The sequence below is a fragment of the Filicampus tigris genome, chromosome 12, assembly GCF_054856515.1.
Source record: "Filicampus tigris isolate MCC_2025a chromosome 12, RoL_Ftig_1.0, whole genome shotgun sequence".
NCBI classification, from domain to species: domain Eukaryota; kingdom Metazoa; phylum Chordata; class Actinopteri; order Syngnathiformes; family Syngnathidae; genus Filicampus; species Filicampus tigris.
The window spans coordinates 23235028-23248511 of NC_141228.1; the positions used below are offsets into that span (position 1 = coordinate 23235028).

At 48.0% G+C, this 13484-nt stretch overlaps 2 protein-coding genes across 7 annotated transcripts; one reads left to right on the forward strand and one right to left on the reverse strand.

Moving 5' to 3' along the window:
- Window positions 1-3: 3 nt before the first annotated feature.
- Window positions 4-7212, reverse strand: LOC147139241 (uncharacterized). Of its 6 annotated transcripts, none has more exons than XM_086046559.1 (5): window positions 6324-7212; window positions 3537-3606; window positions 1701-1765; window positions 1490-1602; window positions 4-366 (listed from the first exon to the last, which is right to left on the reverse strand). In XM_086046559.1, exons 2-5 carry the CDS (start codon window positions 3540-3542, stop codon window positions 65-67), a joined length of 486 nt encoding a protein of 161 aa, XP_085902685.1. In that variant the 5' UTR covers window positions 3543-3606; window positions 6324-7212; the 3' UTR covers window positions 4-64. The 6 variants fall into 6 exon arrangements, with proteins under 6 accessions (XP_085902685.1, XP_085902684.1, XP_085902683.1 ...); XM_086046558.1 differs by having other exon boundaries at window positions 6274-7212; XM_086046557.1 differs by having other exon boundaries at window positions 6186-7212.
- On the forward strand, window positions 6490-13150 carry LOC147139242 (uncharacterized). Its single transcript, XM_086046553.1, has 5 exons — window positions 6490-6947; window positions 10037-10133; window positions 10222-10375; window positions 11477-11618; window positions 11702-13150. The coding sequence occupies exons 1-4, from the start codon at window positions 6600-6602 to the stop codon at window positions 11616-11618; spliced, it is 741 nt and encodes a 246-aa protein (XP_085902679.1). The 5' UTR covers window positions 6490-6599; the 3' UTR covers window positions 11702-13150.
- The last annotated feature ends 334 nt before the right edge of the window (window positions 13151-13484 follow it).

Sequence of the window (13484 nt, forward strand, 5' to 3'; positions counted from 1 at the left end):
GTGTTGACTTGTCGTGTTTTTATTTGTGTGACACGGAGCGGCCATGTTTGTAGTTTTGCCCCGTTTACTGTGTACGCAGCGTCTGTCGGTAGACGCGCCCTCGCTGGACTGTCCCGCATGCGTACGATGCGGCAGAAGCTGGATGTCCTGCCGCCACCTCCCACACTGAGGTGGCGCCGTGGCCACCGTCCGGCCCCGCCCACATCCCCGAAGCCAGGGCGGGCGGTGTCACCAGCTCGTCGTTCGACCACCAAAGGATGGTGGGCGGAGACTCGCATGCGCTGACCACGCAAACCAGCAGGCGGTGCCCTTCCGGAGCCCCGGTGAGCGGGGTGGATGCCAGCAAGGAAACTGTCGGGCCCCCGTCTGCGGAGAGGACGAAAAACAAAACAAAAACATGCCCTGGGGATGTACGCTAGACAGACACATTGACATGCGCGGTGCATGTGTAGTGGCTCAGTGATTGCCAAAGTGTGGTACGTGGGCTGCCTTCGGGGTTACTTAAAATAATCACTGCCTATACCCCTCAACTTTTATTATTTCAAAGCAAAAGTATTCAATATTCAATCGCAAACTCTGCCTTTGTTGACTTGCTATTTCTCAGGGATGATTTTTTCGGGGGAAAAAGTATGTAACAAGTGTGCTCTGCCACCTGTTTATTTTGGGTGTAATTCCACTGTCTGCCACTAGATGGCAGGACATGACTTCCTTTTACCATGTGTACATTAGGATGTATTTCAAGCTCTGCCTAGTTTTTGCTCCTTGATTGTCATATCTTCTCCCATCCTGCTTTTTATGCCTACGGAAAGTGACGGAGGTAGATTTTCTGTTTGTTAGTCTGGAAGAAACGGACTTTGTTGGCTGTAACCACACGGAAGGATCGATACACTGTACAATAGTTTAGTTTCATACATTCCTCTTCTTGCTCTGTCACACTAAGTATTCAAATGAGTTTCACACAGCAACACAGCAAAAGACACGCCAAAGGTTACACAAAGGAAATTGAGACTACACAGAAGAAGTCACATAAAGATTGGCAAGACACTTGATACACAAACAAAATCACAAAGACACCCAAAAGAGTGAAAAAATGCACAAAAGGCACAAAGATGCAGTAAAACACAAAAAGACAGAAAAAGGCCCACAATGAAGATGCACAAAAAAGAAAGACAATAACACAGCGAAAGACAGAAAAGTACAAGGTAAACAAAAAAACAAGTGCAGAATATACATTCAAGAACTTGAACAAAATGACCCAGGGGGTTGGTCCCTTTTGGACCCAAAATGAGTTATTTTTCAACACAACTCCTTTTACAGTGAACAAGAAATAATCAGAAAAAAGCCACTTCCCACTTGTTGGGAAGAAAAAATGAGTCTGGTTTTTGACGAACATTACTGCTACGTGTTTTTTGTTGTTAGGCGCTACTTGATGTGCAAAGTTTGCGAGTGGCTGGTGTGGATGTCGTACGAGCGAACGGACGTCGTTCACCTTGTGGCTGATGATGATGATGACGATGATGATGATGATGAGGTCCGCCAGGGCCAGATGTTTGCAAGCTGGAAGAGCCGAGACACACGTTGACACTTGGAGACTTGATTGAGCTGACAGACGCAAGACAAGGAAGAAGAAGAAAACAGTGAGAGGCGGCAAAAAGTCAAGCGCTGAAATGGATTTTGCATTTGGGGAAAATCGTTTTCACCACAGCAGCAGCAGCATGACGAGGGGCGTGTCCATCGTGGCGGCGGCGGCGGGGGCACGCTCAACCTTCACAAAAATATTTGGGATCAGACGCTCCAAGCATGAAACAGTTGGTGCGTCATGATTTCACGCTGCACCCCATTCAGTGCGCTGCTCCTAGGCAGTAGAATGCAGTCATGTGGACACAAACCAGGAAGAATAGATTTCTTGTCTGCTGCTAATGAATAAGTTGCTATATAGTCAGTCGTTTTTTGCAGAGGATCAAGAAGATACGCCTGTGCCTGTCTACGTGTTTTGTTCTGCCATTTGTGTTCAAATAGCCACTGCGCAAGGGGTTGGGAAATTGTGACTAGCTAATGTTAGCATATCACCGGCACTTTCTATTCACATTAGTTAGCATTAGGCTAGCGAGCTGCGATGTGTGTAAAATGTCAAAGACGATTTGATGAACATCTTTTAAAGGCGATGCAAGCGCCATTTTCCTCTGTGCTAAACATTCCCGGCCATCGCCTTCCTGCAAACACCCCAAACGGGGTCGAGAGTTCAAGTTTGAAGCCAAGTTACAAACTTGCCCTGACTTCCTTCATCTATGTGAAACAATAGGCCAATCTCAAGAGAAAAAAAACCCATCAGAAGTCAAACACTCCAATGGATGTCAAATTGAAAACAGTCTGAGAGCCACCTTTTAGTAAAGTCGTATAATATGCAAATGTAAAGTTTGATGTCGTCAAATCTAGCATATTAGGCGAAAATAATTCATTGGTATTGCTGTACATTATCCAACGCACGGACGTTAGCTTAGCACGTGGCTGGAAAGGCGCGTTTGGTGTCCTCCTGTTGGCCTGTTGTATACTTACTCAGGCGTCTCGCCAGCATGCTATTTTTGCAACAGTTTCTTGTTTGTTTGTTTTTTTACCAAGCATCTTATGCTAACCGAGGTGAAAAAAAGGAAGCGCACTAACATTGTCGCTTGAGACCATGCAGCTGTGCGCCATTAGTCTCCCCTCAAAAGCACCAGTGAGATACATTTTGATCAAATTGAAAGCGTTCAAACACTTTCAAGCTTTTTTTATGTATTCAAAATAATCTTGAACTGTACTGGACATTTTCAGACTTTGAAAAATGTACAAAACAATCATTTTGCACCGTATTGGGTGTTATAGGCCAGATAAAAAAAAGAGCCCTCCACCCAATCAGTCTGTTAAATGCAGGCTGCGCTGTACTTGAAAACAAATCTTAGACTACTTGTTGAGCAAAACCTGACATCATCATCATCATCATCATCATCATCACCATCACCACCATCATCATCATCATCATCATCATCATCACCATCATCATCATCATCATCATCACCATCATCATCATCATCACCATCATCATCATCATCACTTAGCTGAACCTCAGAAGGGTGAAAGCAAACAAGAAGAAGGCATTGCCATAACTTTACCTGCTCGCCCGCTCGCTCGCTTGTTCGTTTTCCTCTGACACGTGGGCGACGGTTGGTGAGGAGAAAAACAGGAAAGGGGAGGTGGTGCTTTTTGGGGGAGGACGATGAGGGAGGCAAGTGTGCTCACTGCTCACGTGACATGATGCCAGGCCATGCGTCCATTTTGGCTCGTTGATGAACGGACAGCCCGCGGGGGTCCCGTTCGACCCGCGGGCATCCCGTCAGGCCCGCGGGGGCTAATTAGTGTCCAAGTTGGTGTGCTACCTTCTATTGCCGTCATATACTGTTACACTCACATCAGCACCCCGAGATGATCTTCAATAGCTCATGCCGACGAGTGCTGCCATTGATTGAAATCACGACGGTGAACTGAAGTTACAAACTTACCTTCATGGCTGATGAGCTTCCTTCTGCAGTAGTCAGTAGAGGGCGCCGCCCTCTCGCTCGGCCGAGTCACCTTCAAAAGGACAAAGAAAAAAATGGATTTGAAGAGAACAACTTCAAAATCAATCTATTTTTAAAGGAGTACAATCGATTTGTTTATCTCTGTCCTCTCGTATGATCATCTAAGGCTGCACAATTCAAATTTCCTTGTGATTTTAATTTTAGCGTCTCACTTATTTGACTCATTTGCTTGTTCCTTGAAGTTAAATGGAAAGGTTAGCTTTGATAGATGAAAATTTATTAAGGTTGGAACTCAATGACTAGAATATGTTCATTCATTGTGAGTTCCGTACCAACCAATCAAAATCATTGTGCTGATTCTTTTTTCCACACTCTCCCAGCAATATGCAGTGAAGTTGTTCTTCCAAGACATCGAACAACGCTTTCGGATTGTGATGTGAAAATGATGTCATTCTCTTACAGTCCAGTAGAGGGCGTCTTCATAAGACAAACTGAAAATCATAACCGATGATCAATTATGACCGGTGTGATCAGTCATCTTTTCTCAACGGTCAAAGGTCATGTGAAGCGAGCGCGAGCGAGTTGCCTTGCTGGCTGCCAGGGGGCGCCAGAGTCACATCAACGCCACTCTCAAACAACCCCGGGATGGCTTTTGACCTCTGACGGCGTTCACTTCACGTCTTTCAAAGCAGATCGACATCGAATCTGTGTCCATCATCTATGACATCCATCGAGCCATCATCATCAATCAACAACAAGTTAAATAAGCTGTCTTGCTTCTTCTTTGGCTTTTCAAACTCTTCTTATACCCCCATGAAACAGTTGAAAGATTTCATGTGAATAACATGAAGTAAAATAGCAGCATTGCGTTCACGTGTCATTGTCACCATGGTAACACAGCAGTGCACGAAGCACATCAACATGAGAAACACTCCGCAAAACAGCGTTGTTAGGAAGACCATAAAAAACTTTGTTCATTTTTCCTTGCTGCCTTAAAGGCAGGAACGTCAAACCGCTGCCAAATATTTTCACTCCCTGCTCAGGTCAGCTGGTTCACACACACACGCACACACACACACACACACACACACACGCACCCCCCCCACGCACGAGTGAGCACTCACACACACACACACACACACACATATACAAATAGAAATACAGACACAAACACACATGGGGTCACGCATTCCCGCACAGTAGACAGAGATGCACATAGTCAGACATAGATGTAAACCACCAGAAAAAAAACCCCCAAAAAACGACGTTGTTGCTTTTGAACATTCGGGCCAACTACACTACTGTATTTCAATATTGTTGATAATGTGAGACGTTTGCAAAGCACGCGTCGACTCAACGCTCGGACTGAAAGGACTGCAAACGGATTCGCAGAAGAACTCGTCTTCTCTCCTTGGTTTGCGTGACTGAGCGCTGCCTCCTGGTGGCCATGGCGGGCACGTCTCAAGGAGCAGCACAACCAAGTGAATTGCAGCATGAAATCATGAGGCACAACTGTTTCCTGCTTTAAATTTTTGGGAATAATTGTTTACAAGTGATCCCATATTTACTCTTATAAGTATTGTAAGGCATTTATTCAGCATTATCAACTTGTTGGAAGCGTGTAAATCCAAGTTGTTGGTGAAGGAATTGGACCGTGAGAAGGACACAGCTGCAAAATAGGAACGAATGCTCTTATCGAGGGTTGGACGCTGAGTCCTTGGGACAGAATAGAACAATAACAACGATCTTTCACACACACGCACCGCCTTCGAACTGTTTGTTGTTCCCCCCCACCTTTGAGAGTAGCAAATTCTAAGTATACAATTTGGGACCACCCAAGAAAATAAAAAGAGAGGAGGCGGAGGGGCTGTTTCAGAGCGCTGTGAGCAATTGTAATTGCATGTAGTCTCCTTTGCTCTCCTCGCACTCCTCACATTTATCACACACATACACACGCGTGTGCTAACTAGTGCAAATTCTATACATACATTCTGTGTGGGAGTGTCAAATGCCTCAACTTGTCAGACTCGCAGCCTGTGGCCAGCTTGTCCTTCACACCGTTCTGGCCAAAGTAACAATCAGCATATTGGGATCAATTTCGGAACCCCAATTATTCAACAAGCCAGGCAAAACATCCAAAACATTTGTACTGAACTACTTTTCAACAAATGATATGTAAACAGTGTTAAATGAAACTTGGAAATTAATGGATAAACAAATGATTTGCCCCGGTTTATAAAAGGGTTAATCAAGTGAATAAATACGCCACTTGTTGTACTTTCTTGTCTGGCCATGATTGAGCAGGGCACGCTTGCTTGTCATTTGGGCAGCTTCACGAAGCCTGGTGGGCTGACCAGCGCTAGATTGGAAACACAACAGAGCGGAGGCCACATTTGAAATGTGAATGTCAACAACCAGGTTCGGTCAAAATTTCTATCGCGACAAAAATTCTGTGGAATGTAATGTTGGGACGGTCTCAAATGGAAAACGGCACGTCGCTGCCATCTACTGCCGGTCGCGGGTCGGTTAAGTCGTTTCCAAGCTTGAAGTTCGTATAGTGGAGCACCATCAGATGCTCGAAACTATACGGAAACAAACAACTGTGAAATAGTGGGAGCGCCAGCGCGGTACCTGCGATGGAGGTGGCTGAGGGGGGTTGTGGACTATCGAGTTCTTTCCGACGGGAGGGCAAAGTGACAATTGTGCAACGATGGCTTACATGATGAAGTTTTGGAGAGTGGCTGTAAACAAGTGTCGAGTGGAAGTAACCTGAAGGTCGACTGACACACTGAGCGGTTCCTTTCTTCTCGCGCGTCAAAGTTTTCCACGTGTGCTGCGGGCACGAGCGAGGACGGAAAGGAGGCGAGGAATTGGAAAGAAGGTGGGGAAGTGGGCAGGGTGTGGTGTGGGAGGAGGGAGGGAAGGAAGGGACTGAGAGGCCAGGAGGCCGCTCCCTAGTTCCCGTCGGAGCGTGTGCGTGTGCGCGCGCGAGTGTGTGCCGAGCGACTTTGCAGCGAGCGAGCGAGCGAGCGAGCTTGGAAGGTCATGACGGCGTCGGCGTCGGCGGCGGCGTCCAAGTCCGGCAAGATGGGCACCGGCACCAAGGCGGCGCTGCTCGTGCTGGCCCTGTGGTCCGTCATCTCTCTGGTGGTCATCGTGGTGTGGTCCACGTCTCCCGACCTCAAGAGCTCGGCCCGCTGCCGCCAGGACCTGCGGGAGAGCCGAGAGAAGATCCTGGGCGCCGAGGCGCTGTGGGCGCAAGACAGGGACGAGCTGGAGCAGCGGCTGGCGCGGGAGCGCGAGCGACTCGAGCGGCAGGAGGCCGCGCTCGCGATGCTCGAACAGCGGCTGCGTCGCGCCAACCGGACCTTGGACGCCTGCCACGCGCAAGAGGTACCCGCCGAATACGCAAGACTTACACTTTGCTACGAGCGTGTGCGTTTGTGTGTGTGTGTGTGCGCTCTTGCAGGCTACGATCGTGCACGTGCGTGCGTGTTAGCGCTCTCCAGGGTGTGTGATGCTAAAATCCATCCCGGCCTTGCACAATGTTTATCGAACGGGAAATGAAAGCGGACGCTCCTCTTTGAGCGTCACCAACAACAACAAGTGAGCGTCCAGCAGCAAAATTGAAGAAACAAGAAGAAAGGCCCCCTCAAAATTCCAGTGTCTCACTTACACTCCGTGTGTGCCTGCGTGTGCGTGTGTGCGTGTGTGACTGGGAAATGTTAACGCTTTCCTTCTCTGAGCACCGTAGCAGAAAAGTCCATTAAAAAAGGAGACGCTTGAAATAGAAGCAGGATGGCTGCATGCGCATTTCTGCTTAGGCGAGGGCATTGGAACTTATCAGCAAACAGCAAAGTGATGATACCAAATCCGAAGGGTGAGGGACAAGGTTACCTTTCTTTGCAAAAATGACTGAAGCTCACGAATAATGTGTGTGTGTGGGTGTGTGTGTGTGTGTGTGTGTGTGGGTGTGCGTGTGTGTGGGGGTGTGTGCGTGGGGGTGTGTGTGTGCGGGCACCTGGAAAGATTTTCACATTTTCCAGTTCGCGTCATGTTCAAGCCTTATTACAAAATGGAGACCATTCATGTTTTCCCTGCCACAGTGTGACAGACAACAAACAAATGACAACACGATGAACGTTGGTGAAGCCGAAATGTATTTTAAAGGGGAAGGGTTTTTTCCCAAGAATATGTTCTATGCAGGCCCACTAGTTGAAACAAGTTGATTATTATTGCGTTTATGATCTAGCGAATATTCCGCGGTTAAGTACAGAGAAAAAGTCAGTGATACACTGAACCCGCAAAAAAGTTGAACGACGAAATAACGAAGGACATCTGTGGAGACGAACTTAAAAAAAAAAAAAATTCAATATGGCCCCCTCCTCTTCGCATGTTTGTTTGTTTTCGTAATTGGCAGAGCACTTTTTTATTTTTATTTTTTCCTAACTCTGCGTGTGACATTGTCCAGGTTAAGCCCGTTCTCGACGTCGTTTGGCTGACTGGGGCCGACTGGGACCACGCGGGGCCATTAAATATGCAAACGGGAACTCGGTGGTGGTTAGGCCACGCCCAGCTCTGCTAATTGACATGTTTCATCGTAGAGACACTTCATTTAGACAGCCTGAATTTATTCGCCGTACTGTTGCCCCTCTGCTATTTTAACATCCCGTTAAGGCCCAAAGTGTCCCCCCCCTCCCTGCCCCCGGGGCCCCCTCCCTCCTCAGGCGGAGTGAGTAAACTTAAGAGCGACACAACTTTTCCAGCCTTCAACGTGTTACTTGGAATAAGTGACTGTTTGTGCCACACACACGAACTGTGACTCATCACCCCCCCCAGCCCTCCCCCACCTCCTCCCTTCCTGCCGTGACTCCCTTTCCTTCCTATTCCAGTAGTTGTTGCCATGTTTGCCGTCCACCACTGAAAACGCACCAGGAATGTTTGGCTTGGCAGGCAGGCCGGCAGGCTGCTGTTCACATGCTAAGCTAGCGTTAGCACCAGAACGACCGCAGGATCGGCTGACGTCTTCGTGATGTTGTTGTTGCGCGATAAGGATCCCGTTGTCACGGTAACCGACTAACAGCAGCTTCCAAAAATGGAAACTTTGCAATCCAAGACGCCATCTGCTTTTACTCAATGCCAGCCGGGATTGATTCAGAAGAGAACAGAACCAAAAAGAACAGACCTGAACCGGACCAAACAGAAGTAGGCGTTCAAATGAGAAGCGGATATCAAGAAGCACGGAATCCTAGTCTAGCCCAGGGCCCGGTCTTTTCCAACAAATCATCTAAATGGTAATCCCCTTTTTTTTGCAATCCCGGATCAAATAGTTTTGTCCGATGAGAACTTTCAGCTCGGCTCAATGTGATCTGGATAGCGCAAGATGAGGATCACGCCCATCCGGATTTGAGGTCTTTGAGCCGGCCGACTAGCCGGCTTCATTGAGCTGTTTTATTCTGCCATTGTTCCAGCCCGACGCGTCAGTTCACTGGAAAAAACAAGTCATTACCCTTGACTTCATTTGAAGATGGATGTCTATTATTTGATTATTTTGGGGGGGGAGGAGTGGAAAAAGATGTCAGTTGAGCACATTTGAATCATGTGCAACCTCTGCGTGTAGGCGAGCCATGTAAGGACCAAATGTGTTTTTTCCAATGCACGGTGTCGCATCCATATCCACCTCGAACGCTTCCCGGAGGATGAGCATCATCGTGACCTTTAGCAACGCAACAATCTCAATCCCCACCTTGGAATTTGCACACGCCCAAGAACAGCATTTGAGCGTCGACGCGTTTTACGAGGATCGGGAGCGCACATCCTGCTTGGGAATGAGACGGAAAAACTTGCCAACTAACTTGCAGCTCACGACAAACGACGACAACTCGCAAAGAAGCGCCGGCGTTTCTACGAGTAAACGATGCGTTGAACAAACCAAGAACGTTATCCGCACAAAGCCAGGCCTCGCCCGATTTTCCCGTAAACGTCACCTGTGGACTCGTGGCTTGATTGGTGGGTGGGGGCACGCCACGAAGCCTGGCCTCATTTGGGCCGCGTCCTGTTCCTGGTAATCACCTCGGCCTTCAGGCCCAGACTGCGAGTTCAGCCTTGGCGCTTCCTGCTTCGTGTTTGCCTGTCCCCGCCCGCCCGTGGCTGTTTGCTACATGAGAAACATGAGTTTCCCTGTTCTTCTACCAGTGGATTGTGGATTGTGGATTGGATTGCGTTGCGTGTCCAGGCCCCCGGAACCCTTCCCAGCCAAAATAGACTCTTTGTCTGCACTTGGTCTGTCATCTCACTTGCCTGCTTTTCTCTGGAACTGTCACATCAAACATTTAAGAGTCATTAGCAACAATTGCTGTGCTCTGGTGTACTGCGCTTGGATTCTACTTTTACCTGTAACCGGCTCAATGCTAACACGCTAATGCTAGCACGTTCCAAGCTGTTTATTGAAGTTGACAGTTTCTGCTTATATGTGTGTGCAGGCGGTCCTGATTGCCAACATCAGCGTGCTGCAGGAGGAGGCGGAGCGTATGCAGCAGAATCAGCTCAACTTGACCGATCAACTGCAGCATCAAGAAGGTAAGAAGTAGCGCGAGGAGCCGACGTGGACGTATTCGCGCGCCGGCTATCCGCTGGTAGCCACGGTAACGGTGTTGTTTGCATCCAGGCCACGTGGAGGCGCTGCAGCACAACCTGACCCAGAGCGGTCATCTGGTGGCGGCTTGCTCCAGCCTGAAGGCGGCCGCCGACCACCAAGCCGCCGCCGCGCAGACTCAGAGACGCGCCTGCGAGGCAGACCGCGTCTTTCTGAACAAACATCTGTGAGTTTGCGCGTGTGACCTCGCCACAATTATTTTAGTTTACAGCTGAAACGGTTGCTAAGGAAACAGCCCCCCCAGGCCGGTAGATCATCCCGACTCAGACAGTAAGCCACTATCTTAGAAGCTACCCCTTAGAAGCTGATGGGTTTTTTTTTTGTCTTCTGGAAAGATTTGGAGAGTTTGATTTAGCGACTGTTCATGCTAATGCGAGTCCTGTCTACTGCTGTTGCGAGAGCAAAATTGTGACTTTGATACCTGCATAAAGTAGCTCGATGCTGCAACTAAAACGCGACCACGGCAAAAACCTAAAAGTCTCTTCTTCACACCAGCCCCACAGTTGGCCGACTGCTGCGTCCACCTTTTCAAACTCAAGCCGAGGCAATGCGTGTAATGTCGTTGGAGTCAAACGCAAGTGGACGCTTTCACAAGTCAGCCTAAGTTCATACTGCAGCTCAATATTTTTTGCCCATGTGTGACATGCATCAGATTTTTGTCATATACTATACAATTGCGATTTTCCATTCTGATCCGAGCCTCCTTTGTATGTGCATATCAATGGGATCCACATCCGATATGTGCGTCGGATGCCAGCGCAGTCTGAACGCTCCGGTCGGGCTCATCCGTCCCGCACGTCACCGTTGTCCAGTGAACGCAGCCTTCGCCTTTTTTGGAGCATTTAGCGCAGTCACATGGTTTGCGCTGAAAGCTAACACGTGCACACCACCCTCCGGTGGCCAACACAAACAACATATTACGGGGGGGGTGGGGAATGTGACAACACGGCAGTCAGCTAAGAGGCAGCAGGAGGGCGTCACGGAACATTCCAAAACGTTTTGCAACGCAAACATTTTAACTCGAAAATAATACAAAGAGAAAATAGAAACGTCAGACAACTGGGCGGCTGCGCCATGTTCATAACGCACGCCTGCGCATCTTGGCGTGTGCTTGTTTGTGAATCGGTGATTATATTTGTGGGTGTGTGTCTCAACTCAAATCTATGAATTTTAGACATCTTTCGGTCCCCATTTTTGACCCGCCAGTGTGCGTGTGTGAGCGCCTGCTTTCATTTGTTTACGTGTGTGTTCATGTGCGCTCGCGCAGCGTGAAGTGTCAAGAGGCGGCATCAGAGGCCCCGCCCCCTCCGCAGACTCACCAGGAACCGGCGCAGCCCGAGTCTCGGTCCGGCCGGCTGTCGGCGGCGCCCGCAATCGTCGCGTTGGCGCTCGGCCTCCTTGTGACCTGAGTGAGTGAAACCTGCCTGCTCGCGTATGATGATGTCATGGCCGTGCTGACCTGTTCCTGATAAAGTGATACGTGTGTGTGTAGGGAAACCTGACATAGAACGCCAAGCACTGCGGTCAGAGGAGGGGCGGAGCCTGGAGGGACTATACGACTGCTGTACAAAAAAACACACACGCACAGACTCACACACACGCTCACACTGCCGTTTGATAAGCTGCGGACACGTTGCTGACAGCAGAAGTCGTCACTTATTAGCCAAAAGACGACATAACAGGGAAGATGGGGTCATCGCTGGGGTCATCGCGACCTGGCCGGATTCGAGTCACGTTTTAATGACCTGACGGACTTGAGACTCCACTTAGACTTGGACTGAAAGGCTTGATGTGACTTGACTAACTTGAGAAACTCTTGTTGTTGATATAAAAACAACTCAGCAAATCATTTTGGAGCAAACAACTGGCTTGCTTTGTTATGCTATTGTTGCCATAAATGTCAATCGTTTCTTTTTAAAGTTGTTCCAACTTAAATTGCTATTTTAGCACCCCCAAATAAAGGTTTTTTTTGTTGTTGTTTTTTTTACAATGTGGAGAATGGTTTTGGAGATATCACGCAGGTTATAGCCAGATGGAAGTTATTGAGATCGAAAGATATCACATCAGCAGCACATTTGGACAATGCTAGCATGAAGTAGCATGTAGCAATCTCAACTACACTGTAAAAAAACCCCAACTTGACAATTTTAAGTTGGGATGCTTGAGGTTTCGCTTTTTAAAAGTTGGCTTGCCGCATTTCACGTCAAAGAAAAAAATAGCGTGTACAACCCAAACTTAAGGATTTAAGTGACAATTCTGTTTCTTCCAAACTATTAAACAGAACTTCTTGTATATACCACTATCACTGCTTTCCGTAGGCAAAACAGGACTGAGACTTTCACAGACTTTCGACTCGCTTCAGTTTAAAGGAGGCGGACGCTTCAAATTTGCTGTGCTGAGAACAAGCATGTGCCGCCACCTAGTGGCCAAGGGTGGAATCCCAAACTAAAGAACAAAATGGAGTTAAAACTGGATAGGGACGCTTTTTCCTGCCTTGACTTGACTTGATGCAGCCAGTTCGATCATCGGGCCGCTGAATTGCCGGTTTGATATTTGCGGACAGGTAAGAGCGCTGACTTGACTTGACTGGCCCGAGCCAACTTGAGAGAGGAAGATTGGCTCACGCGTGACCTGATCCCATGTCGCCGGCTGCAACAAAATCTCCATTTGGGAAGCCTCGCTCCATTACAGGCGTCCCAGATCCGGCCTCTCGTGGCTACGCTGAGTATTACAAAGCACTAACTTCACGTCAAGCTTGTGGCTTTTTCTTTAGCTTGAGGACTGTTGTCTTTTTCTGCTACATCCCAAAGAGAAGTGTTTGCTCTCCCATCATGCACTGGGCCCGCTCAAGCTTTTCCGTCAAGCTGCCGCAACTTCTCAATGGGAGAAAAAAAGAATGGTTATGTCACACCCATGGAAAATAAAGATGATATATACTTAACACCTTTTTGTCTTCTCATTGGACGGCAGTCAAAGGCGCGTTATAATGTTTTACTCCACATTGGCATTTCCACGCCAAGAGTAACTTTCATACTGAATAAAATTTGCACACGCGTGCGTGCACACACACGCATGCGCATCTAAAACATTGGCAACACCAATTACAAATATACAGACAAAACATTTTTTCAATAGAACACCGTTAACAAAACTAATCATCATAATACAAAATAAATGAAGCTGTAATTGATGTTGTTTCTACACTCATAATCTTGCCACCCTATGTAAGTAACCCAAGTATGTTTTGTGGTTGGGGGCCCAGTGCCCACCGGGGG

Bases quoted from the DNA above. Each gene is read 5' to 3' on its own strand.
- LOC147139241 (XM_086046559.1), bottom strand. The intron at 1,603-1,700 runs GTGAAAACGATT...TGCGTCTGTCAG, and splicing joins GTCATGCTGCTGCTGCTGTG to CTCAATCAAGTCTCCAAGTG. The intron at 367-1,489 runs GTGAACGACGTC...TCCTCTCCGCAG, and splicing joins TCATCATCATCAGCCACAAG to ACGGGGGCCCGACAGTTTCC.
- LOC147139242 (XM_086046553.1), top strand. From the start codon at position 6,600: ATGACGGCGTCGGCGTCGGCGGCGGCGTCCAAGTCCGGCAAGATGGGC. The intron at 10,134-10,221 runs GTAAGAAGTAGC...GTTTGCATCCAG, and splicing joins TCAACTGCAGCATCAAGAAG to GCCACGTGGAGGCGCTGCAG. The intron at 10,376-11,476 runs GTGAGTTTGCGC...GCGCTCGCGCAG, and splicing joins GTCTTTCTGAACAAACATCT to CGTGAAGTGTCAAGAGGCGG.